Genomic DNA, 27,763 nt, shown 5'->3' on the forward strand with positions numbered 1-27,763 from the left:
TATTATAAAGTATTTTCACAAAATAGTTTCTTATTTATGAAAACAATTGACGTCAGTTAAGATAGTAGTCCAAAGACATTTGTAGGCTTCAATCTAGGCTAGAAATGTAAGAAGTGAGGAACAGGTGTGTTCTTCGTGGCTTACCTATGAATTTTCTTTTGTCTCTTCAATTCTAATTAAATGGGTTGTAAACAGTAATGTGCTAGTAAGCTGATATTCAAAATCAAAAACAAGAAAAGAGCCTGGATTTGTAGCTTTCTCAGATTTTTGTGGTGTAAATACTCCTACAATTGCTGATTTCAGGCTACCAATAGTACGTCACCGAGCAAGGAGTAGGGAAGAGATGTGTACACTTTGCTGTCCTGAGAAAGGTTTTCATTTCTAAACCCTTCACACACTATCAGATGCCAGTCTTCTATTTATTTTTCCTAGATAAGTTGTACAACCATTCTTTTCATGTCAAGCTCATCACTACTCCTTTAAACTCTTATCATCTTGAGCTCTTAGCTCTTATTATTTTAATAGTATTCCAGATACTCAGGCAACTTTCAGCCTTCCTTTCTCCCCTTCTGAACTCCATTTCCATCATTACTGAAAAGGTATAAAGCATAGAAGAGTAAACACTTGTATACCATCACCCAGCCTGAACAAACAAACAAACACCACCTACATAGTTAAATATTCCTTGTGTTCTCTTTTATTGGTCCCCAGCCCCAACCAAAGTAACTTCTGTCTTGAATTTGATTCGTATCATTCACAAGCACCTTTCACAGTTTATATGTGTGTGTGTTGAAGTAATACATAGCATTGCTTTGCAACTTTTAGTTTATATGAAAGGGGTCATATTATATGTAGTCTTCTGTGACTTGCTTTTTTTGATCTTTATGTTTGTAAGGTTTATCTATGCTGATAATATGTAGCCCTAGTTCACTGAAAATATACAGCACAAATTTCTCTACTTTCCTCTTCATGTGTGTGAATCATTTTCCTGCTTAGAACTTTTGTGAGTCTCTATTGTCTGAAAAATAAGATTTGGATTTCTTCCTCCAGTACTTAGATATGCATAATCTTTCTTCATCATCACTTATAACCTCATTTTCCACTGCTGTTCATGGTTGTCGGTTTGTTTATTGCCATAATTATACAGGCGTTTCCAGCTTTTTTTTTTTTAAATTTTCTAACGATAATCCTCCATTGATTTTAAGCTTCTTAAAAATTTGCTCACCATTAATGTAATTTCCAGCTTCTTCTGGTTCCTTTAGTATATTGTCTTCATCTGGAATTCTCATTTTTCTCTAACCACACTTCTAGTCATTTTAGATTTATTGTAATTTTAACTCCTGTGTTGTAATTTAATTCCACATATCCTTATACTCACCAATTAGTTGTGACTTTTTGAAGATTACGTAGATATTTTTGTTTGACTTCACACCATCATCTCTTGACACACTTGATTTTCAATAAATATTCATTGGTGTTTGAATTTTGAACTCTCAAGAAATGTATGACAAGGAAAACAAATGATTGAGGGAATGTGTATGCAAACATGTATTAAAATATTTTTCAAAATACCTTTGGATTTTCTGTTTAGTAATAAAAGTAAATGATAAAAATCCTTATCCATAGCTGTAATTTTCCAACAATTACTAAATTGAAAGCTAGAGGTCCTTATCTTTTAAAAGCTATTTAGTATGTTATATTTGATTATTCTGCTTAATTACTAGAAACAAAATTTTATAGACAATCTACTTAGACTAAGCATAATGTGTAGCAAGATCAAATGGCGACATTCAGAAATATATATATAGCTCTTTGCATTGAACTCCTCTTGCATCAAATAGATGTGTGCAAGAGAAAAGCTTCTAACATAAGACATTGTCTAGCACAATGCTATATAAAATTTGAGCTGTGTCAAACGTCACCTAACAGTACTAATTATGGACATGTATTTCTGATGGGTACTTTCCCTTTCATTTCTACTTTCTGAAGTTTCTGTGTACTCCTAAATGTTGGAAAGCATGTTGAGATGACCACCAGTCCTATTTAAAGATATAAAAATTAAATTTTAAGAAAGCACTGACTATAATAGATACATTACCCTGCAAATAGATAGATATAGTTGCCCTTCAAAATAAATATAGTAGCCTGCAAAAAAAGAAGTTTCCGAGAAGAGCCTAGGGAGATTTCGGCTTTCAGGTATTTGAAGAGCCATGGCATGGTAGAGGAGTTAGTTTTATTTGACACAGGTAACCACACAAAACTGTGTGTGACAGTTATAGGAAGTCAGACTTGGCACGGTGAAGGTAAGAGAAATCCACAAATTCCAACTCTTCATATGTAGAAAGAACTTTCCTATAAGGTGGTGAGTTTCCTGTCACTGCTAAGAGCAGACTAAACCCCCAGGTAAGCAGTGGGCAGGAGGCTGGGCCAGGCTGAGGCCCCAGAGGGCTCCTTTGCAGGGTAGAGGCTGAACTAGAGTTGGACTCCAACACTAGGGGTCCAACACTAAGAATTAGTCACTTTTTTCTTTCCCAGTGGGGAGCTATCTCAAGTTTGGGCCAGTAGAGTGAAGAGGGAACTTAAAGAAATCCTGTTTAAATCCCATAACTCAGACAGAGATATGTAGGATGGATTAGAGGGGAAGATGATAAAAACTTTGACTAGGGTATAGGCAATGGAAGGAAAAAAGTAAGTAATATGTGTAACGAACTTCTTAAATAAAGCATAAAGTTCATGACCTATTAGGAAGATGAAGTGAAGGAAATAAAATAATTCAGATAACGTAAACCCAGGATACCTTTATTTGGCATGAAACACTTGACAAATTAGTTTAGGATGAATAATCATTGTAAATTCCATTAATTGATTCACAAAGCATTAACCTTTGTGGTAGAAAGAAGTAGGGATATAAGTGGACATCGTACTTGCAGGCTGGTGGGAGAGACTTTATAAAAACTATCCATTATTCTTTTAATTATGTTTCACTTTTATAAAAGTTCAATGTTAGGGGTGCCTGGGTGCCTCAGTTGGTTAAGCGTCCGACTTTGGCTCAGGTCATAATCTTGCGGTTCTTGAGTTCGAGCCCCACGTCGGGGCTCTGTGCTAAAAGCTCAGAGCCTGGACCCTGCTTCAGATTCTGTGTCTCCCTCTCTCTCTGCCCCTCCCCGGCTTGCACCCTGTCTCTTCCTCTTAAAAATAAATCAACATGAAAAAATGTTCAATTAAAACAATTTTTGAAAAATAGAAAATTAAATATTAATTGCTCCTTGTCTCATTATTTGGTAATAGCCATGGTTAATGTGAAAATACTGCTAATTAGTATTTTTTTCTCTTTCCATGTTTATTCTTGCTTTATAAAATTTGGATCTTGCATATGTCATTGTTTATTCATTTTTTACTTAACATATTATATAGTCAGCATTTTTCTGAGTAGTTTTTGACACCATTATTATTAATAACTACATGGTATTCTATTTTATTAATATATCACAGTCTAGTTAGCAGTTTCTTATTTCTATACATTTAGGTGATTTTCATAGTGTTGGCTATTACAACTTGTGTAATAAATAAATTGTGTAACTTCCAGTGGGAAGTTCCTCTGTTCCAACATCTTTGTACACATAGCTAGTTATTTCCTCAAGAAGAATTTCTTAAAGCAGAATTATCAGATTTAAGGATATTTCTCATTTTGAAGGTTCTTAATATATATTGCCATTGTTCTCTAGCCACATTTCCTTTTCTACTGATCCTTTATTATTTTTTTTTTGGTATACCTTTCTTTATATATATATATATACATATATATGTGTATATATATAGAGAGAGAGACATAAACTTAAGAAAAGTTTCAAGAATAATAACAAAGAAACTTCTTAGAATCTTTTTTGAATTTTTTTTTTTCAACGTTTATTTATTTTTGGGACAGAGAGAGAGCATGAACGGGGGAGGGGCAGAGAGAGGGAGACACAGAATCGGAAACAGGCTCCAGGCTCCAGGCTCCAGGCTCCAAGCCATCAGCCCAGAGCCTGACGCGGGGCTCGAACTCACAGACCGCGAGATCGTGACCTGGCCGAAGTCGGACGCTTAACTGACTGCGCCACCCAGGCGCCCGAAACTTCTTAGAATCTTAAGTTGCTAACTTGCTGCCCCATCACCCCCAAGCACCTCAGTGTGCATTCCCTACAGACCAGCTCCTCCTACAGAACCACAGTGCAACCAAGGAGATCATCTGATTCCTAGCCCTCATTCAAGATTAGCCCTCTATTTCAAAAATGCCCCTTTAACAGAAGGTTCAGAATCAAGCATCGTGTTTAGTTTTATGTCTCTTAGTGTCCTTCAATCTGGAACAGTTCTTTGGTTTTTCTTTGACTTTCATGACTTTGACACATTCATAGATTATAAATCAGTTACTTTGTAAGATGTTGTGCAGTTTGGGATCCAGCCCGGTTTTAATATTTAAGAAAGACTCATTATGAAATAAAGTATTCCTAGCTCTCTTTGATTGAAAATACAGGTATGTGTTGTTTCCTTTGCATGTGTATGCTAACAATGAATAACCCATAGTCACGATTATTTACCCAATGAATAATTTAGAAATGTATTGGTGGAATGAAAGTCTTATGGATTTAACACAAATTTTGTACGTAAGTGGAATTTATTCTTTCATCTTTAAGAATAATGTTGCAATTCTAACAATGTTCAAATTTAAGACTAACATACAGATAAGGGACTAAAATTGTACCCAATTATTGTTTTTCTTCTGTCTTCTAGGTATTATCTTCCTAAAAAATTCACTCAGTGTAATATTGAAGAGTATCACGACTTTCTGAATAGTGGGGGTGGTGCCTGCCTTTTCAACAAACCTTCCAAGGTAATAACTGTGATCAGAGTTATTAGTTAATAATCTTTAATAATAATCAGTTGTTAGATTATATATATTGTATTATAATCTATTACAAGCACAAGTTTTTAGCCATTGGGTCTTACAAAAGAAGGCTTTCTAACTTGGCTTATATGTACATATACTAGATATGTGAAATATCTGCATTTTATTTTATTTTTTTAAATGTTTATTTATTTATTTTGGAGAGAGAGGTGGAGGGGAATACAAGCCAGGGAGGGGCAGAGAGAGAGAGAGGGAGACAGAGAGAATCCGAAGAAGGCTTCAAGCTGTCGGCGCAGAGCCTAACACAGGGCTTGAACTCACGAACTGTGAGATTATGACCTGAGCCGAAGTTGGACGCTTAACCAACTGAGCCACCCAGGAGCCCTAAAATACCTGCTTTTATTTCATTTTATTAATGTTTATTCATCTTTTTTTAAAAATTTTTTTTCAACGTTTATTTATTTTTTTTGGGGGGACAGAGAGAGACAGAGCATGAACAGGGGAGGGGCAGAGAGAGAGGGAGACACAGAATCGGAAACAGGCTCCAGGCTCCGAGCCATCAGCCCAGAGCCCGACGCGGGGCTCAAACTCACGGACCGCGAGATCGCGACCTGGCTGAAGTCGGACGCTTAACCGACTGCGCCACCCAGGCGCCCCTGTTTATTCATCTTTGAGAGAGAGAGAGAGAGCGCGCGCACAAGTGGAGGAGGAGCAGAGAGAGGGACACAGAATCCGAAGCAGGCTCCAGGCACTGAGCTGTCAGCATAGAGCCCGATGTGGGGCTCGAACCCATGAATGCGAGATCATGATCTGAGCAGAAGTCAGATGCTTAATTGACTGAGCCACCCAGGCGCCCCTAAAATGTCTGCATTTTAAAGTCAGCCTTAATTTTGGGCATTTGGGGCTCTTCTGATAGGAATAGAAAGCAGGTAGAAAGACTGTGTTCCTTCTGAAAAATAATTAGCTTACAAAGATGGTGTCATTTGCCTTCTTTCTCATGTTCTTGGATCCTTGTTTGTTGGATATGTAATCACAACTCATACTGATAGCAAGGAGGGCATTGCTTCCCACATTACTCCCCACCACTGCCTTTCAGAATGAGCAGTATGATTAAAATTACCATTACTTCTCAGTATAAAAACCAAGGCTGCTTACAGCAGAAAAGGAGAAAGTCTTTGTGTACTTAGACTTTGTCAGAGGCTTTTCCAACATGCAGGGCATCTTCTGGTTACTGACTTGAAAGCAGTAATTTCCTCATGCATTTGGAAAACTGCATGCAGTAGAAAGCTTTGTCCTTGTTAATTATGTGAACCATTCCATGCTTCTGTGTGCCATAGCAATGAGTGGCATTGCATTTATAATCATTTTTCCTGGTTTCATTCTCTCTCTGTTCCAGTGAAATTTAGGAAGAGTATCATATTGCCTTGAAAAGCAACTTGATAATTGTGAGACTTGTTGCAAAACTTCAGAAGGGATATTTGATCTAAATCCCTGCTGCTATAAATGAAAAACAATTCAAGCCTCTTTACCAAAATAACTGGTTATTCTGAACTCAGAGTAAAAGAATACGTGTGTTTTTCACCTTAATAAGTTTTAGTTTGGCTTTTAAAGCTGTCTGATTTGTTACGATCCCTTTCAACTGAAAATAGAATCTAAAGATGTTTTGATTATTTTGTAGGAGAGAAGAGAATATTTGAAATCAGGTGGGGGTTTTGTTATTGTTATTGCTGCTTTTTTTATTCTGTTTTCCCCCCTCTAATTAGTTAAGAAAGTGTATGTGTGGGTGTATGTCTGTGATAGGTGTGTGTTCCAGCCCATTCTATAACACATAAACTTTGACGAACTTCTGAGTAAGTAATATGTAAGTGGAACATAGCAGCTACTTACTAATTTTAACTATCACCATAAGGTAAGTTATGCTCAAAAGATAATGTAATTGATACAGAGTTAAAAGATAAAATGGCCTTAAAATATACTCTTGTACAGGCCAAAAGTTGCTTCCATCTCTGGGGCAAATTATTATTACCATTATCTGTAAAACTATGTTAATAGGAGGAGTTCTATTTAATACTAAATAAATCAATGGATTTATTAATTTTTGTGATGTTTTCCTACTTGTCTATGAAATAACTCTGTTTCACAAGGAGATATAGTTAGTAGGCCTTCACAGATAATTGAACTTGATCCTCACAATAATTTGTGATGTAGATGGGCAGCTAATATTATTATTATTATTGCTTGAAATATTAAGGCACCTATGTGCTCAGAGATGACAAGCCATTTGCCCAAGATAAGTAGCTGAGCCAAGATTTGAACAGACTTTCTTGCTTCTTTCTTGAACAGAATCTCTTGCTTCCTTTTTGAAATGAAATTTTCAAGGGTCAATGGCTAGATCATCTTTATTTTGGTGGAATTTACTAGACTTGATATGTATGTTACTTATGTAAATATAATTAAATCTGAAATGGAAACAGAAGTAGCCACTTTTGTTCTAAAGCTCCCAGTTTTAAAATTCTAAAGTTAAGCTTTCAAGTTTGGGAAAATAAAAATATACTTTGAAATGATTGATAAGTATGCCGCATGCGTAGGTGTGGCACTTACGGTCCCTCATAAGGTCTTTGATCTTGATTTATCTAAATTGTAGTTGTCTTTTTGGTTTCATCCTGCAGCTGCTCGATCCCCCTGAATGTGGCAATGGCTTCATCGAAACTGGAGAGGAGTGTGACTGTGGGACCCCTGCAGTAAGTCTCTGGGTGTTTTGATGTTTTTTTTTTTTTAGGTTATTCAGAGTCATTCCACACACTGAGACATACAGAGCTGGTGTTATATCTGGAAATTTCATAGGATATATGGAAGAAAGATTATTATTGGGGGGGGTCTATATACTTTTCTTTAAAAAATATTCTGCAACTTTCAGGAAAATGACATGATTTTCTGATGTTCTACAAATGTTTATATTCCTTAGGAATGTGTCCTTGAAGGAGCAGAGTGTTGTAAGAAATGCACCTTGACTCAAGACTCTCAATGCAGCGATGGTCTTTGTTGTAAGAAATGCAAGGTAAATAAATGTTGAGCAATGACTAATTGACAAAAAAAGAGGATATATTTGATTTAATCGTTGAGACTGGGTAAATATAATGTAATAACAATAGTAGTGTCTAAGATATATTGAGTGACTAAGTGCGAGTGTGCCTGGGGTCTTGTACCACGTAAGTCACAGAGCTGGGTCCTGAACCTTGTTAATCTCCTCAGTTTGTCTTCTTATTACTGCCTCCCTGAGAAATATGCACATTGTATGAAGCCAGGTGTTCCTAACCTTCGGATTGTGTTTTTCCTTTCTTTGTAAAGCCAAGTGGCTATTCAGTAGATTCTTTTTCCTTGCCGCTCTGCTTGGTATATTTCTTGCATTAGCAGTTGAGAGATCGGAAGCTGTACTTTTTAGACATGATAACACTTCACATGAGAGTTTAGAATGCATCTTTATTCACATTATCTGTTTTCATCCTCCCAATGGCATCCTATACCTCTCTCCAAATATTTAAGCCTTAACATCAGGACGAAAAGTTATTTGAGGCTTATCTTTTTCAAATAAATCTATTTCTTTTTTTCTCGTCTCATATAAAATCTGGTACAATATTCTACATTATCTCTGAGGTTTGGTATACATCTTAGTATGTATTTTTTTTTTTTTTTTTTTAGCAGAGAGAGCCTGAGCAGGAGAGGAGCTGAGAGAGAGAGAGAGAGAGAAAGAGAATCTTAAGCAGGCTCCCTGCTCAGTGTGGAGCCCAATATGGGGTTCCATCCCATGACTCTAGGATCATAATCTGAGCCACAATCAAAAGTCAGACACTCAACTGACTGAGCCACCTACGTGCCCCTAGCACTTACCCAGTAACTGCTACAGGTTCTTAGTAAATATTTGTTGAATGAAGAATAAATACGTGCAACACTCTCTTATTGATTATATGCTGATTGACTAATGTTAGTCTAATGAGTTAAGGGAGAGTAGGATATGAACCTATCATACTAAGTATCTACTGTGTGCTGGGGATTGTGGTAAACACTTTTATGTTATATCATCATGTATCTGGATTTCTCAACCCTGGCACTATTGACATTTTTGGCTGGATAATTTTTTCTTTTGTTTTGAGGGTGTGTCTTGTGTACTGTAAGTTATTTAGCAACATCCCTGACTTCTGCCCATTAGATACAAGCACCACCCCTCCCAGCCTAGACAACCAAAAATATTTCCAGACATTGCCAAATGTCCCCTTGGGGGTAAGATCATTGCTGCTTGAAACTGCTGTTTTAGATAATGCTCACAACCACACTTTTGGGAAAGGCATTATTATCCTTATTTTTCCAGTTGAGCAATCCTGGTCTCAAGGAAGTGATATAACCTGCATATGCTCATTCAGCTATTAAGGAATAAATGTGAAGTTACATCCCAGATCTGCTGGCAGCATTTGTGTTGTTTCCACTTTATCACTATGTCTCTGGCAGCTTTTTAAGACAAGCAAGGCACTGGCAGAGATCTCTGAAAGCACTTTCTAAAAAAGGAATATAAAATCAAATATGAAACAGACATTTTTAAATTTGGGCTGCATCAACTATATAATCTGTCAGCTTCTCCAACTGCCGTAACAATGGGTCCCCCATCATTTATTTTAATCTTCGATGTTTTAAGTCTGCCCATTTATAAAATGCCATTTTTATTTTGAAGTATAGAATTAGGCTCTTTGTGATATGAATATTTCAAGGAACAAATATAAAGTAATAGACTCATAATATGTACAATAAAATGCCAGGATTAACTATCCCCCAAAGTAAGCTACAGTTACACCAGTCAAGTAAGAGCTTTTTGCCACTCTCTCTATCCTGCACCTCCGGCTCTTACTCCCACCCTACCCTCCTGGAGGAGCCAGAGGCAGGATAGTGAATGGAGGAGGGAGAACAGAAAAACAGGATGAGAAATCCTGTGTATCTCTGTTTTCCCTGTATGTATTTATGCTAAAGTATCTGTAAGTCAGAGTTGGCAAACATTTTAGGTAAAGGGTCAAGTAGTAAATAGTTAAGGCTTTGTGGGTCATAAGCTCTCTGTCTCAGTTACTCAACTCTACCTTTGAGAGCAGCCATCGAAAATACAGAAACAAGGGGCACCTAGGTGGCTCAGTCGATTAAGTGTCCAACTCTTGGGTTTGGCTTAGGTCATGATCTCACAGCTTCATGAGCTCGAGCCCACGTTGGGCTCTGTGCTGACAGCAGGGTGCCTGATTAGGATTCTCTCCCTTCCTTTCTTTCTCTGCCCCTCCCCTGCTCACGCTGTCTCCTTCTCTCTCAAAATAAATAAATAAACTTTTTAAAAATGTTGTAAAAAAATACGGAAACTAATCAGCATGGCTATGTTCCAATAAAACAGATGGACAGCCACTTTTTGTCCTCAAGCTATAATTTGCCAACCCCTGCTCTAAAACATTGCCCATTGACTTATTATTTTTCTTTACTCAGTGGTAAGTTTCAAGAGGGCAGGGATTTGGGTCACTTTATCTACTGCATATCCCAGCACTTAGAGCAAACTGTCCTTCACTGGGCTTTCTTTCAGAAGTTTCTTGGCAGTTCTAGAACATTTACACTCTCATATAAACTCCATCTTAAATCTGCTTATATTTGTACCTGAGAATGTTCTAAAATTGTGGCTTACTTACCTCAATCCCAAGAAATTGGAAGGATAAGAACCAGAGTATATGAATTTAAATTACTTGTTTATTTCCTTATTTTCATGGCCTATTTACTCCCACTAAAATGTGAGGTCCTTGCAAGCAGGATTCTTGTGCTTTTTTTTCCTCCACTGAATCCCCAGTGACTAGAATGTGCCTGGCACATGTTAAGTGCCTAGTAAATACTTGGTAACTAAATGAATACAAATTTTGTTTCGATCTTCTAAGAAATACTGTTGAAATCCTGATTGGAGTGGGCTGTTCACATTCTAGGAACAATAGGAAACTCAAGTGCTTGGAGGGTTGTGAGCAAGGCAGAGAAAATGGAAGTTAGTGGGGGAGGGAGGGGCCCACATCGAGTGTGTGTTTGTGTGAGTAGACATAAAAGCATAGCATTTGTTAGCATTTTGGAGAGGGAAAGAGAATAGTATGGAAGAGGAGAGAAGGAAGATGATGACTTTGTGTGTCTGTTTTGTGAGGATAAAGACTCTAGCAATTTATAAATTCAGTGAGCTTAAAATTTTATTTGTAACCCCTATACTTATGAGAAATATTTGAGGTAGTTGAAAATAGAGAAAAGAAAAAGCAAAAACAAACAAAGAGGAAAGACTCTTCCCATACACAGGTATACAAATAACAAGAACATTAGACAAGAATAAAAGACCAAGCCATAGATCTATATAAAAATGAGGCAGGAGATAAAGGACAGTATGGGAAGAAATTGCTTTGCCAGAAAATCTAACTTTTGCAATTCAGCACGGAATGTAACATTCAGATTCTTGGCAGATAAGCCAAAGAAGAGTAATGTGACAAGGGTGCCAGTAAGAAATGAAGAGGAAAGTGTAAATCCAAAACCTTTTTGAGAGGGAAAATTAGTAGAACATGGACTGACTTGTCCTTCTGGGGAGAGGTACCATCAAGATGTACCCTATTTTAGTAGATGTTGTAAGACTTCTGTGTGATGAGTATGCAAATTCTTTCACACAAGAGAAACTCTCTCTGAAAACTTACTAAATGAATGTTTCATTCAGTAACTGTGGTCTTCAGACTACCATCTTAAAACAGCCTAAAATATTCTTATCCAAAAATATTCATGTTGCTTTTTTTTTTTAAGACGATAGATACTGTGAGAGATTTTTTTTCTTCAACAGTTTTACACATTGATTTTTGTTCATTTTAGTTTCAGCCTATGGGGACTGTGTGCCGAGAAGCAGTAAATGATTGCGATATTCGTGAAACGTGCTCAGGAAATTCAAGCCAGGTACTTTACAGAATCATTCCTCTAAACCTGATGGCAAAAAAGCAGGGTTAGCTTAAGTGCCCTGGCCCCCAGACAGAGTGTCAAGGGACACGATGTCTTTTCTACATCAGTTCTCATTCTCTCTTTATTTACTTCTGGAATTTAAGTTTCCGTGATCAAAGCTTGAGCAGATGTTCCGTGTAATTTTATCTTAATGTTGAACTAACCTAAGACTACATTCATACCTTAACTATTTTGGTTTTAAGGAGAGAGTAAAAGGCATTTGTTTTTTTGTCTAATTTTCAATTCAGCTGGTTGAGACAGGAGCCAGCCAAGGCACAGAGACCCACAGAGCACTGGGTTGTGAGAAGGGGTCTGTTCTGTCTTTTGTTGATCTGAGGCCATATGCAGCACCTCACCCATTAATACCTGCTCTTGAATTTAGTATCATGTAGTTGTAAATGGAGAAGATGCGGGAACTGATACACTTTGGTGAGAGTTCACAGATTTCACATGGTCCTTATATATACAGAGACAGTCTTCAGTTTGCATGGTAGTGTGGGACCATAAAAATGACCATGCAGGCTGAAGTCATGTAAAGTCATCTTAATCAATGGAAAAAATGAGAGTTGTTCTGTGATCTTTAAAAAATGTTGCCAGCCTACTAAAACCTCTCTTACTCTTGGTTTTAAGTGAATAAGGAAATGAAAAAATAAACCAGTATTTATTTAGCATGCTAAATTAAAACAAACATTGAGAATTAAAAGCTTTATTTTTGTTGTAAAATGCTTATCAGGAGTAGTTTGAGCTGTACATGTCTTCTGTTCAGAAACCTTAAGATCCATAGTAAGCATCTTTTCTGTGCCTTGTTCAATGATCACACTCCCTTCTAAGTTTGGATCAGCTTTTGACATTTTATCCTTCGTACCTCCAATGTCGTGAAATATCTCCAGGAGATGTGAAGATGTGAATGGGAGGGGTTTTTTTTGGCCAAACAGCAGTATCAGCGTTCCTAGTTAGTGCTTTTTTTTTTTCCTGTAACTCAATTTACGTTTGATTGGAATTTCACTTCTAGTGTCATCACTTTTCACTTCTTTTCTGCACTTTCGTCTTTTCTGGCCAGCTCCCTCTTAGGATTGTCCAGTTTTATAAAATGTCACGTGCTATTACCCAGAGACAGAGAGGCAGCACAGCTACAACCTGTGTTGTCTGTGCATGAACTAAATGCATCCAGGCGAGTACCAGTCCCTTGCGGACTTTGTGAGAAATGACAGGTTGGATCACTGACCACAATGGCAGCTGTCATATACCTAGTGATCACCGACTAACGAGTTAGCAGCAAAGTTTGTGCTTTATGCAGTTACTCACAGTCAATACGCTGTGGTAACTGAAGTTGGAACCGTGTCATTGGGGTACTGATGTCATTTAACGAAACCATGGTGACTGAAATTCATGTATATTGGCGCCATGCAAAACAAGGACAGCCTACATCTTTTTCTTCTAGAGAAGAGGGATTCAATAGTGGTAAACCTGCATTAATCATTAAAAATGTTTTATTTTAAAGGTAGTCATCCTAAGAGACTAAAGATCTTTCATATGAAAGTATTTTCTTTTCTTACTATCTGATTAGCATTGTTTTTCTAAGTTGACACGTAGTGATGATGAGGATACAATTAATGATGGCCTCATATGTTCCTGGAGGGGGAGTGTATTAAAGCAACTTCTTTGGAAATCCAGTAAGTAGGAGTTTTTTTTAAAAAAGAAGCCCAAATCCAAAGATGGCATATAAAGATCCTCTTGTTGAATTAGTTGTAACAGCATAAACTGCTGTTTAATTATAAATGAGTATTTTATAAATTTATAATATTTTATTATTATAAATGAATAATGCAGTACGGTGGTTATATGGTTTGTTAGCACAATGCAACGTACTACAGCTATTAAAGAGATTCCCTACAAAAACACTTATTGTGACCTGAGGAAATTCATGTGATGAAAAAATAAAGAGAAGAAGCTGAATATAAAATACTATCTATAACTTGATTACATACCTGTGTTTAAAAAAATCAAATTTTGGGGGCGCCTGGGTGGCTCAGTCGGTTAAGCATCTGACTCTTGATTTCGGCTCCGGTCATGATCTCACAGTTCATGACTTCGAGCCCTGCGTTGAGCTCTGAGGTGACCTTGTGAAGCCTGTTTAGGATTTTCTGTCTCCCTCTTTCTTTCTGCCCCTGCCCCACTCTCACGAGCCGTCTCTCTCAAAAATAAAGAAAGAAAGAAAAAGAAAGTAAATAAAGAATAAAAAAATTTTGTAGAAAAATGTAAAGAAAAAGATGTACCATAATATAAAAAATTGTCTCTGGGTGGTGGGAACATGAGACTTTTGTGTGTGTGTTTTTACTTTTTTTACATTTACTAACTTTTCTCAAGTGAGTGTGTAATTATTAAAGATAGAAAAAAATGTGTAATAAATTTAAAAATTACTGTTTATAGCCACACAGGAATGTTTTACAATTTTCTGCACTTGCTACAAGGGAAAACCGAGGCTATAAAATAACATGATTTTTCTAATGTGCGCTAGGTGGATTTCTGCTCAAGGAGCATTTTAAGAGTAAGGGCTGTGGTGCTTCTCATGGTAAAAAAGAGGAAACTAGCTATTGCTTCATTTACGTTGGGATCCTCCTTGCTTTGTTTTGCGCTCTCGTTTTTCTCGCTCTGAGGAATGATGTATCTGTATAAAGCAAGATGCTCTGAAATGTTGGGGTTGTCTGAGTCATTGCTGTTGCTTCTTTTTATTTGCTACTATGTAATCAACTGTTTATACCTCTGGTAGATGCATATTTTTAGAGGAAAGTGCACCAATTGTTACATTTCCTTTTGCTTTCTCTTGATCTTTTTTGTTTTTATTTTCAGTTGTTTTAAGAGACTTACCATATTATCAGACTTTTATTTTACCTTTTTTTAATGGAAACATTACAGGGATTAGCTCAGCCTGATATTTTGCTGTGCACGTGGTTCACAGTTCTGTTTTCATTTCCTAGTGTGCCCCAAATATTCATAAAATGGATGGATATTCATGTGATGGTATTCAGGTAGGTTACTTCATCTTTACCTAAATCTTTCATGTGTGCCAGCATGAAAGAAATACTGAAATCTTATCAAAAGAGGAAAGTCAGTTTAAATGTTTTGTAATCCATTCTGAAGATAAAAGACTTTATAATACTCATCTACTAGCTGTCACAGTCACAGTTTCTTTTTCAGTGATCCGACATAAGCAGACACTGCATCATTAATAGGTGTGCTTTTCCATTTTAGGGGATTTGCTTTGGAGGAAGATGTAAAACCAGGGATAGACAATGCAAATACATCTGGGGGCAAAGTAAGTAAATAGCGTGGATTGATTGCTTTCACAGTATGATATGAGGCCATATGACGTGTGGGCTGGAAGTTAATTTTGAACCACTTTATGAGTGGGGGATTCTCAAAGACACTGCAAGTCTTGAAAGGGTCACTTTTGTGGAATTAGAGAGGAGCACCTCCCTTGAAAGACACGTGGCTACTTGGTTGTGCCTTTGGACAAGAAATAAGGTGCCTTTGCTGCCAGGCAGGTGAAGTCCACCCCAGAGCGTGCAGCCTGGAGAATAGAACAAACCTGGATTTGAGCTCCGTGTACACTTCCCTCAGCTGAATGTCCTTAAGCAAAACCTGTACAACCATATGGAATGGACACGGACCCTGGATAGGGCACCCTTGGCACTGTAGCAGTTTAGCTAGAGTAGCTTTTTCTTCCTCAACCATCTCTCTTAAAATTACAGGTGACCTTCTGCTGAGGTAGCTCTACCGTGTCAGAAAAAAATGTCAGCATTATCGCTTTCAAAGTTTGTCACATTTTCTGAGGGAAATGTAACATTGATTTCTAAAACATATGACTTAAATTATATCTTTATTTAAATGTGTATTTAAAGGTTGTGTCATTATTTTTCCCCCAGTGTTACTGGCCCTTTTGAAAGCAGTTTTTTTTTTTTTTAATTTTTTTCTTTCAACGTTTATTTATTTTTGGGACAGAGAGAGACAGAGCATGAACGGGGGAAGGGCAGAGAGAGAGGGAGACACAGAATCGGAAACAGGCTCCAGGTTGTGAGCCATCAGCCCAGAGCCCGACGCGGGGCTCGAACTCACGGACCGCGAGATCGTGACCTGGCTGAAGTCGGACGCTTAACCGACTGCGCCACCCAGGCGCCCCAAAAAGCAGTTTTTTTTGAAACTCCTTCAGAAGACAATTTGTATTAGAAAGCAAGCTCAAAACATAATGCTAATCTTTACTTGTCACAGATAGTGGCTGCATTCTGTTTGGGAGGGGAGGTGTGTGCACATTTGCACTCTGAACAGAGTTACAGTTTTGTTTCCCCGCTTGAGAAAAAAGTGTTGCTCACCGCAAGAAGTAGGGAAAAAGAACTACCAATGGTGACTAGTTATTTTTTTAAATATACACAAATGCTCCTGAAACCAAGACTATACTGTATGTAAGTTAACTTTAATTTAAATAAAAAAATAAAATTAAAAATTAAAAAAAATAAAATATACACAAACAGTAATCATTTGATTAGTTTGCAAAAGTCTTTTTTTTTAAAATTTTTTTTCAACGTTTATTTATTTTTGGGACAGAGAGAGACAGAGCACGAACGGGGGAGGGGCAGAGAGAGAGGGAGACACAGGATCGGAAACAGGCTCCAGGCTCTGAGCCATCAGCCCAGAGCCCGACGCGGGGCTCGAACTCACGGACTGCGAGATCGTGACCTGGCTGAAGTCGGACGCTTAACCGACTGCGCCACCCAGGCGCCCGCAAAAGTCATTTTTGATCTCACTACAGGGCAATCCCATTAGCCAGCCCTGGCTTTAGCAAAATTAAAGTTTTGTAATACTGACATTGTTTAAAATGCTATTTGGCCCTCATACATTTAACATGAATTCAAGCTTATTTAGAACAGAATAAAATTAAGGTGGTTTTTTTTGATAGTTGTTAGGAATTAACAAGGTAGAATTAACTATAGATTTAACTATAGAATTAACTATAAGAATTAACTATAAACAAGGTAGAATTCATATATATATATATTTATATAATATATATTATATATTTTTATATATAATATATATTTATATATATTATATATATATAAATTTATATATATTTATATATAATATATATATTTATATATATAATTATATAATATAAAATAAATATATATATTTATATATTTATATATAAATATATAGTTATATATTTAATTATATAAACAAGGTAGAATTCATATATATTTATTATTTATAATTATATTTATTTTATTTTATTATTATAATTATATTTATTTATATTATATTTATTATTATATATGAATTATATATATATAAACAAGGTAGAATTCATATATATTTATATATATATTTATATAATATATATTATATATATTTTTATATATAATTACATAATATAAAATAAATATATATATTTATATATTTATATATATAATTACATAATATAAAATAAATATATATATTTATATATTTATATATTTATATATAAATATATAGTTATATATTTAATTATAGCTATTTTAATAAACTCATCGTTATGATTAATAAAAATTGACACGTAAAAAATTTGTGCTTTATATTTGGCGCTGAGATTAAAGTGTGGAGTATTTATTCTGGGAACCATTTGGTAGTATCTTGCCCTAATTATTGGCCAAATTGTGAGGAGTGTTGTTCCTTGGAACCGATAGCCTCAATCCTATCAAAGATTGACATAGATTGGTTTTCCAAATTTCCAATGAGCAGTCATGAAGAATGTAGCTGAGTCAAGGATATCTGTGGTTAAGTAAAACTCTGGAGAACCATGGGTCCAGGTTTTGGAACTGGCCACATTGTCATGAAGAAGAGTCCTTAGATGGCTTCTTTCCCTTACTGCAAACATTTTGAGTAACTCACGTGTTCTGTCCCTCACTGAGAGAAAACTCTATTCTGCTTCAGAGGTGATGGCATCAGACAAATACTGCTATGAGAAACTGAACATCGAAGGGACAGAGAAGGGTAACTGTGGAAAAGACAAAGATACGTGGATACAGTGCAACAAACGGTGAGATGAAGTTTGTCCAGAGTTTATCCCTTAGTGAATTACAAGCATTACTTTCAGCGTCCCATTTCCTCTTCTCTGCATCCTTCAGAGCTTTCGGTTGCCTGCTCACCTCACCTTTTCACTGCATCCCAGCACCACCTTGCAGAAGCCTCCCAAATCTTAACACATATGCTGGCCTCTCCCCAAAGGCCCAGGTCACACTTGCAGCTGCCTCAGGACTTGCTCACCTAGAAGGCACCTGCTAGCATCTCAAAAGCAACAAAAATTAAAGCCACCAGAATATGTACTCAGTTAGCTGGCTCTGACTTTTCTAAACTACTGTTTTTGTCAGAGGTCACCATAATTCATTGTCCTCCAGTTGAGAAGCCTCACAATGGACCTTGATGCCGCTGTCCCTCTGACACATGGTCCAAATGTCAAATCATGGCTATTCTTCCCTTTTATTCCCCCACCATTTGTCTTTAATTCATCTTTTCATTCCTTTCCTATTACCCCAGCTAAGACCTATGTTAACGCTTGGTCTATTACAAAGGCCTCTTAACAGTGTTTTAAGCCAAGCAGATCTGGCACGCTGTATTCTACTCTTCTACTGAGGGGCATCTGGGTGGCTCCGTTGGTTAAGTGTCTGACTTTTGGTTTTGGCTCAGGTCATGATCTCACAGTTTGTGAGTTTGAACCCTGCATCTGGCTCTGCACTGACTGTGCAGAGCCTACTTGGGATTCTCTCTTTCCCTTTCTCTCTGCCCCTCCCCCCCACCTCTCTCCATACTTTATCATTTCTGGGTTTATTCTAGAAATCATTTTCGGGGTGCCTGGGTAGTTTGGCCACTTAAGCATCCAATTCTTGATTTTGGCCCAGGTTATGATCTCACAGTTTGTGGGTTTGAGTCCCACGTCAAGCTCTGTGCTGACAGCATGGAGACTGCTTGGGATTCTCTGTCTCCCTCTCTCTGCCTCTGCCCTGCTTACTCTCCATCTCTCCTTCTCTCTCAAAATAAATAAACAAACGTAAAGTCATTTCCCTCTTCTCTGAATTCCCACGGCCTTTTCTTCTATTATTGTGGCCCTTGTCCCAGCCTCTCTGTTTTATCGTTATGTGTGCGATTCTCTTCTCACCGAGAGTGTATTTCCTTGACCGTGTCTTTTTTTCTTTGTATATCCTAAAGTACTTTGTAAGCTCCATGCACATAAATAAGACTTATAAAAATGTTGACCATCTCTTCTGTGTTAAGAAAGCATTTTTGTTTATGATAGATGTGATAAAATGAAATAACTTTTAAAAATTGTTTTTTAAGGATGAATTAATACATTTTTCTGTGCTAGTGATAGATGTAAGTTCTAATTTTTCTTTTTTCTCTATATGATAAAGCCTATTTCCATATATAATTTTGCTAGTCTACTAATCATTCTTGACAAGACAGTTATCAGTATATGTATTTATAATTATGTATGTTAGTAATTAAAATGTTCTATATACATAAAATATGTCAGATAATATTTTATACCAGTACAAATATTTTACAGGTTTAGTTATTATATGTGGCAGTTGAGGAATAGTGGAATATATTGAAAAAGGGATCATGAGTGTGTGTGGTTATGTGTCTATACATATAGACACATACCCTCCCCCCGACACACACATAATTCTTCTTTATTTGGGGGCAACAGGTTAAAGAAAGAGCTGTATTCCAAAAGAATACTCACCCAAAGGTCATTTATTCACTTACCAAATATTAAAAAATGTTTTAACATATCCAGTAATATGTTCTAGAGAAAGAGATTCTGATCTAAAAGATGTCTATCTGATGGATAATTTCCTTTAACAAATACTTGAACTAATGGACAGTACAGGAAAAGCTAGAACACAGTTGGGATTTTGGTGCACTAATAGGAGTTTCAGAGAAGACACTTTTTAAAGTGAGAGGCAAACTAATTTGGGCGTATTTAGCTTGTAATTTGAGCAAATAAAATGTAAACAAACATGAAAAACAAACGCTAAAGCAGAATAAGATTATTGTTCTAACTATACATGGTTTGTTCTCTGTGGAAAGAAGTAAAGAATTGTTATCTTTTAACACAGGGATGTGCTTTGTGGTTACCTTTTGTGCACCAATGTTGGTAACATCCCAAGGCTTGGAGAACTTGACGGTGAAATCACATCTACTTTGGTTGTGCAGCAGGGAAGAACATTAAACTGCAGGTAATGCTCTACCTCTTTCCATGAGAACATCATTCATCTTACTTCTGAGGACTGCCGCATAGAATCACTTCGGTTTTCAGTTCCCATGCATGTTAGCAAGGCGACATGGAATCTAGCCCAGAGAGGTGACTGAGTAAATCCTGACACAAGAGGGTTGAAAAGATGAGAATTAGTTGACTTTGGTTACTGGAGCTATATTTAATGGGTCAGTAATACCTTGCAGGGTTTGGTTTGCATTTCTTTCCTACTAAGGAAGGTGAGTGAGAACTCCTGGATAAAATCAGTGGATTAAATATATGCATCTTCTTTTACTTCCTTCTGAAATCCCACTAAAATGACACTAACTGGATCTTTTTTTAGAATTCATGTATCCACAGGGAGGCAGAGAAGGGGAGAAGAGACAACAGCAACAAAATTTTGGAGTGTGGAAGGCAAATGGATGTGTGACAAATAGTTGTCAAAACTAAGAAAGCTGAGGGGTGCCTGGGTGGCTCAGTCGGTTAAGCAGCCGACTTCGGCTCAGGTCATGATCTAGCGGTCTGTGAGTTCGAGCCCCGCGTTGGGCTCTGTGCTGACAGCTCAGAGCCTGGAGCCTGTTTCAGATTCTGTGACTCCCTCTCTCTGACCCTCCCCCGTTCATGCTCTGTCTCTGTCTCAAAAATAAATAAACGTTAAAAAAAATTAAAAAAAAAAAACTAAGAAAGCTGAATTCCTAAGTCAGTAATGGGGAAAACTGAGAGCTAGCCCGTATATAAAGTTAGTTCCCAAAAGGCTCAAAAATTGGTAGCATCATCTACTTCTGCAAGAGGGAGTAAAGGATTTGGGGCAAGGAAGGGCTAAAATAAAGAAGATAGTTGAAAGTCTGCTAACAGATTACTGCCTGACCCACCTAAACTGGGGATTGCTCACCCTCCCAATAAAGATTTGAGCTTTACATTCTGCAGATAATAAAGCAGGTTTCCAAACTGAAGGATAGCCAGCAATATTGATATCAGGGTGTATGGAAGTGGTCTAGCCTCATTGATGTTCAGCCAGAAAGCCCTAAAATCTCCTATAGTTTATCTGATTTCCTAACTCAAATATGAGCAGTTTATCAGACATGTGAATAAAGGCTCTAACACACATACACAAAGAGTTAAAAAGAGCCAGAAAAAAAGGCACCTGTCAATATTTATGAGAGATAAGATATTTCTATCATGAAACCAGAATAAAGTGCTATTTAATGAAGAGCAGGGGTGCCTGGGTGGCTCAGTCGGTTGAGCATCCGACTCTTGATGCCAGAGATGTGGGACTGAGCCCTGTGTCAGGCTCCATGCTGAGTGTGGACCCTGCTTAAGATTCCCTCTCTTTCTCCCTCTGTACCTTTCCCCTGCTCGCTTGCTCTCTTACTCAAAATAGAAAAAAAATTTAAAAAATGAAGAGCATTCATAGAAATAAAATGCTGTTGGAAATTTTAAAATAAGGAGGTAGGAATTAAACTCAGTAGTTGAAATTATCTCCCAGAAAGTAGGGCAAAAGCAGCAAAGGAATGGAACCATAGAGAAAACCTCACCAAGTTAGAATAGACACGATGAACAGAGAAAATACCAGGGAAGAAATTGACAGTGAGTGACTTTGATTGTCTACAATGGATAGACTTGAGTTTCTACATTGACAGGTTCACCAAGTGCCAAATACACGGAGTGAAATTAGAGGCACATTTAAACATGTCGTCATGAAATTTCACGACCTTAGGACAAAGAAAGGAATCCCAGATGTTTCCAGAGAGGAGAAAAAAAGGATCAGACTTGGAATCTTATTAACAGGAGCCCCAGGAATCAGAAGACAATGGAGAACATGATTTTTGAAATAAGTTCTGTACCTTATTTCTGTACCTTATCAATCAAGTGTGAAAGTAGAAAATAGAGACACTTTTAGATATTCAGGTTGCCCCTGAATTTATTGCCCTGTACCATTTCTCAGGAAGCTATTGGTGAAATTGTACTCCACCAAAATCAAAGAGTAAACTAAGAGAAAGGCTGTGCGTGTAGGAAACAAAATACCCACCATGAAGACAGGGCAATCCTGCAATGAATGGTGAGGGGAAATCCAAGTGTTCAAGTTTTCCACAAGATACAGTAGACAACTAGATCAGACAGGAGCAGGGCAGACTGCAGATGGAAACCCCAGGAGAGATTTCTGCAGGAAGATGAACTGATGCTCAAGACACATCTCGAGTATGGATTTGGGGTTAGCAGAGTTTGATCAGTTTTACACTGGTGACAGATTCTTAAAAAGTAAGCAAAAAAGACAACAAATAAGAGACTTGCTAATTTGAGGGAAAATGAAGAGTTGTGCAGGAAAGAAAAGGCTTAATTATGGCACACTGTATCACTCAACTGAATAACATTTACATAGTCGTAATAATGGACCTTTTTATTATTGATTTAACTATTCATTAAACAAAATTTATGATGGGGGTATAGGAAAAAGACATAAATCTTCAAGTTCCATAGAGGTAAGTTGGTTGCTAATATCTGAAATGGAAAAATAAAAAATGGTAACACTCATTATTTAAAAATGTGTGGATAAATAACAAAAGAATCAATTAAGAGTAGAAAGTAGTTTCTTCCAAGGAGGAATATATGGTGGAGGAGAGAGCACTGTACGACTTTATTGCATTTAAAAAACTGATTTATCTGATTGACTCTTTAAATTGTATGCATGTGTCATTTTGATAAAAATAAATAAAAAGAATTGAGATTTATGTGCTGGCATTGACATGGCACCATATGAGTAAATCAGCTATGAATATACATTTTTACCTCATTCTGGTTTTTTAAATTTCTATAGAACATGTAGGCTTGCTCTATTGAATAGTGAAGTTAAATATTTTAGCCATTCTCTAATATAATTTTTAAATTATTAACCTTCTTGGGAAATGTAAACCCAGACCAGTTCTCACGCTTGTTTGAAACATGTTTGAAATCTTGAAATCTACAATTACAACTACCAAATCAAATCCTAGCAATAATGCCTCACTTGACTTGTACATGATATCCAAGGCAAAATGATAAAGCTATTTTAATTCAGACCTTTGCTATAATAATTATGTTCAAATTCTAAAATATGTCAATATCTCAAAAGCATTAGATCAAAAGATTCAATTGCTTTCTTTATTTAAAGGAATAAAATGCTCATGCTGTTGTTTTTTATTAGACAATGGGTAGAAAATAGAGTAGAAAGTAGTTTCTTCCAAGGAGGAATATATGGTGGAGGAGAGAGCACTGTATGACTTTATTGCAGTTGTACAATAAGTGGGCAATACTTTCTTGCCCACTTTTTAGTTTTTTAAAGCAGATTCTCAAAATGAATGTGACTTAATAGAATCCTATTTTCTTTTTGCTTCCTTTTTTTTAGTGGTGGGCATGTGAAGCTTGAGGAAGATGTAGATCTTGGCTATGTGGAAGATGGGACACCTTGTGGTCCCCAAATGATGTGCTTAGAACACAGGTGTCTTCCTGTGGCTTCCTTCAACTTTAGTACTTGCTTAAGCAATAAAGAAGGCACTGTTTGTTCAGGAAATGGAGTAAGTATTCAGTACCTTGCCATAGGGAAACTCCTCTATTCTTTTGTAACACAGAAATAGACATGACCCTAACCTGTTTATTTTGTAAAAATGGAAAATATGCTTATCCGTGTTTCTAGCTGGCATGTAAACAGTTATTTGGTCATAGTCACTAGAATATTTCTCTTGCATAATCTGTGCAAGCCTGGGAATAAGAAAAAGTATAGTTTTCCTAACCAAATTCTTCTGTTTTTCTTTCTTATCATGTTAATGTGATCTCATATAATAGAAGTATAATGGCCAGTTTTCTACAAGTGATCTGGGAGACAAATTTTAATAAACTGTTATGGGATTTTTTAAAAAGGGTGTAAAAGGGAGGATCATTGGCCACAGTATTTAACAATTCGTATTGTCCAGGCACTAAGCAATTAGAACAGATCATAAGTACCTGTTGTGGCCACACCGAGTGTGTATCAGCTGAGGATAACTGCTCGAAATAAAAACTGAATAATTCAGGGAAGTGTTTATCAACAAATGAATAGAAATAATGGCATTGTGTAAAATACTAAATTTTATTCTTTCTGTCATGTATCTATCTGATAATGTTAGTCCTAGATAACAAAATTTGTAGCTTAGATAAACATGCTCTATTGGTGACTATAGTTTTGTCATTTTCAGTTAGGAATTCCTATACTAATAAAATAATTTTCACTTCTTTTTCTTTTGGCATGTACTGTGATTTTCTTTCTACCCTCACCAGATTCTTTGCTTGAACTGGTCATAATATCCAGTTGAGGTGAAGGATCCCTGTCCTGAAATTGTCAGCCTTTAATCCTGGTCATTCCACGTAGATCCCCAGGAATGTGCCAAGAAGTTTCTTAGGGAGGTCTTACTAGTAACTTTTTGCCAAAGGATAGGAATTCTTACAGCATATGAAAATAGAGAAGGCATGTGCTAAGTAGTTCTGCTCCTATAGATGAGTCTAATAAGTCTTCTTTCTTTAATAAGTAAGAAAATGTTAGCGGAAATGCTTTTTGGGGGATAGGGCAAAAAATTGAAATTATTTCTTGTTCATTCATGCTAATGATAACAATGTCTTCTTCATCTAGAATTCCTGACCTTATGTTTGGAAGAAAGAAACGTTTGTATTAGATAATTGGCAAATGCTTGTATTTCTGCTTAGTTTTATAAGTCTCCCTCCTATAAAATTTTTTTAAATAAAAAAATAAAAACCTCCCTCCTATAAAATTTAAGTTAATGAAATTCAAAACAGTGATTTCATTGATTTCTTTTTGGACTGTAAACTCATTTCCCCTGTTAAAATTCATTATTCCCTTTGGGTCTAACTGCTGATCTCTAGAAAATATTATTTTTGGGTACTTGAGTGAGAAATAAGGTAATTAGTATGAAGAGGAAAGTACCGATAATTTTTCAGTACCATCAAATTCTAGGCATATAACAATTAGAAATCACTCTTTAGTTTTCATGCCATTGTATCAGAGAGTTGACGTTTCCTCTTGATTGATTTTGGATTTCAGGTTTGCAGTAATGAGCTGAAGTGTGTGTGTAACAGACACTGGGTGGGTGCAGACTGCAGCACTTACTTCCCTCACAATGAGGACTCCAAGACTGGCATTACTCTGTCTGGCAATGGTAGGTACTGGATTTGGTGCCATTACACCGTTTTATGCATAACTAAAGGAAACTCTTCAGACAGTTTCATTTAGATTATAATTCAACTATAAAATACAACTGGGATCTACAATATGAAGTTGATATTTTCCATTAACTTGTAATCATGTGTAATATTGAATATAACTTAGTCTACTGATTGAGCCTCATCTTGTCCTACATGAGACTGAGATTTTTCAAGTATTCTATTTTTGGGAGCTGACAACAAAACTCTAGCATTTAAGTGAAAAAGCAGTAGTGCTCTTTCTGAACTGTCTGAATTTAAGGGAAGAATTTTATATTTGGGGACTGAATACATAGGAAAAAAAAACAGTTGAAGAATTGAGTTTTAAATATCTTGTTGACTTTAATGTGTGTTTTTTTCTTAAGTTTATTTATTTATTTTGAGAGACAGAAAGAGAAGAAAGCAAGCATGAGCAGGGGATGGGCAGAGAGAGAGGGTGAGAGAGAATCCCAAACAGGCTCTGGGTTATCCGTGCAGGGCCTGAGGTGGGTGGGGCTCAATCTCACGAATCATGAGATCATCATGACCTGAGCCGAAACCAAGAGTTGGATGCTTAACAGACTGAGCCACCCAGGTGCCCTGACTTTAATATTTTTCATTATAGAATCTCATCTCTATTCAACCTGAGTTCTGTAGCCTGAACTGTAGGTAATTCTAGAAGTAGTAACCTTAGCCAAGGTGCCTGGAAGGGGATTAAGGACATGGATAATAAACAACAGGTGCAGATCTAAAAGCTAGAATGGTCCAACTGGAGAAGTAGAAATTCAATGCAGATAGTTGAAAGAACGCATACATTGCAAGTAGAGGTCCCCTTTTAAACTATTTTATTATCTTTCATGATTGAGTGTTCTACATACAGAAGTTCTCAAATTCTGAAGTCCATTCACTTCCAAAGGATGAGAAAAGAGAAGTATGTTCATTGTAATCATCCAGACAGGTTAAAATTCTTAGCCAAGATGACTTTAGCAAGGAAAGTGAAAGAATTAAGATTCTGGTATCCTCAGCCTTAGCAATGGTAATGTGGAGCTTCTTTTCAGCAGTTAAAGCAGAGATGTGGCTATTCAGATCCATGGATTTAAGTGACTTGTCAAAAGTCTTACCATTACTTAGAAATAACCAGGCTGGCATCCAAGTTTATTGATCCCTGTTAGAAATCACTGGAAGAAAAGGAAGATAATACAGACATGCCAGGCCTTACAGTAGGAAAACCCCACTGACCCAGAAGGTCCTCTGCATCCACCCATCTCACAGAGGACCTGGGCAGGGTGGAGTCTGCCAGTTTCCTCAGATGCCCTGCTCCCGAAATGATTTACTGAGGGCTCCCAGACAAGGAGGCTGCCACTTCTGTCATGGGGATTTGCCATCTGCTCTGTTGCACATGATCACTGATGGTTGACATCTAGAAGGATGCTTCATGAGTGCAGCAGACAAAAAGAGATCTGAGCTGCTCTGAGTCAAACAGATCTGGGTGATTGAAATGTGTGGTGTAGATCATTATCAGCAAAACGGCCAGGCCTCTGATCTGTCTTTTCTGCTCTTGGGCTGTCACTTGAGCATTTTGACCAAGGCTTTGACTTACTGGGCCACTCACACCACCATGATCTCCCCTATGGATTACATCTCTGCCTATATGACAGCAGGTGGTGACACAACAGTGCCATTACTGAGTCCTGAGAGTCAGCCCAGTCTTGGCCCTCTGCCAGTCTGCTGCTGCCTCACTCTCATGCCTGACCAGCACTGATCTCCTGCTCACTACACTCTATCTTTGGTTTTTCCTTGTCTAGGATGCCAGCCATTGTTACAAAGACTGGGAACTACAAGCCCGGTGCTTGTATTATCTGTATCACCTGAGCACTGATTGTATAACTCTGTAGACATGTTTTCTCTCTTAAGGAGCTTATATATGAGTAACAGTGTATCACACGTACAAGTGGGAGCAATAAGAACTTTGCATTAGTTGTCAAGATGGAGTGACATGGGGGCGCCCAGGTGGCTCATTCAGTTAAACATCCGACTCTTGATTTTGGCTCAGGTCATGATCTCACAGTTCATGGGTTTGAGTCCTGCTTTGGGCTCTGCGCTGACAGTGTTTAGAACCTGCTTGGGATTTTCTTTCTCTCTGCCCCTGCCCCACTCATGTTCTCTCTTCTCTCTTCTATGTGCTGTCTCTCTCTCTCAAAATAAATAAACTTGAAAAAAAAAAAGATGGAGAGACAAAGACTGTAACATCTCTGGAATTCCTGAGGAAGAGGTCAGAGTAAAAAAGAACATGAATTTCTACAAGTTCTTGTCCAGAGAGTGCTATGGCAATATAGTAGGGTCACCCTTACCCTCCCATTTTT

General features: G+C 37.1%; 1 protein-coding gene across 20 annotated transcripts in view; it reads left to right on the plus strand.

The window, feature by feature from the left end:
* The window catches only part of ADAM22 (ADAM metallopeptidase domain 22), a 238,382-nt gene that overhangs the window by 174,442 nt on the left and 36,177 nt on the right, over positions 1 to 27,763 (plus strand). For 19 of the 20 annotated variants that reach the window (XM_043588768.1, XM_043588769.1, XM_043588773.1 and 16 more), the window contains exons 15-24: positions 4,771 to 4,870; positions 7,555 to 7,626; positions 7,851 to 7,943; positions 11,783 to 11,863; positions 14,884 to 14,934; positions 15,158 to 15,221; positions 17,873 to 17,978; positions 20,059 to 20,178; positions 23,578 to 23,746; positions 25,264 to 25,378. In XM_043588768.1, coding sequence (XP_043444703.1) covers positions 4,771 to 4,870; positions 7,555 to 7,626; positions 7,851 to 7,943; positions 11,783 to 11,863; positions 14,884 to 14,934; positions 15,158 to 15,221; positions 17,873 to 17,978; positions 20,059 to 20,178; positions 23,578 to 23,746; positions 25,264 to 25,378 — 971 coding nt within the window. The remainder of the gene's footprint in view (positions 1 to 4,770; positions 4,871 to 7,554; positions 7,627 to 7,850; positions 7,944 to 11,782; positions 11,864 to 14,883; positions 14,935 to 15,157; positions 15,222 to 17,872; positions 17,979 to 20,058; positions 20,179 to 23,577; positions 23,747 to 25,263; positions 25,379 to 27,763) is intronic. The other variant, XM_043588770.1, reaches the window with a different exon arrangement.

This window comes from Prionailurus bengalensis, chromosome A2 (genome assembly GCF_016509475.1).
Source record: "Prionailurus bengalensis isolate Pbe53 chromosome A2, Fcat_Pben_1.1_paternal_pri, whole genome shotgun sequence".
Lineage (NCBI taxonomy): Eukaryota > Metazoa > Chordata > Mammalia > Carnivora > Felidae > Prionailurus > Prionailurus bengalensis.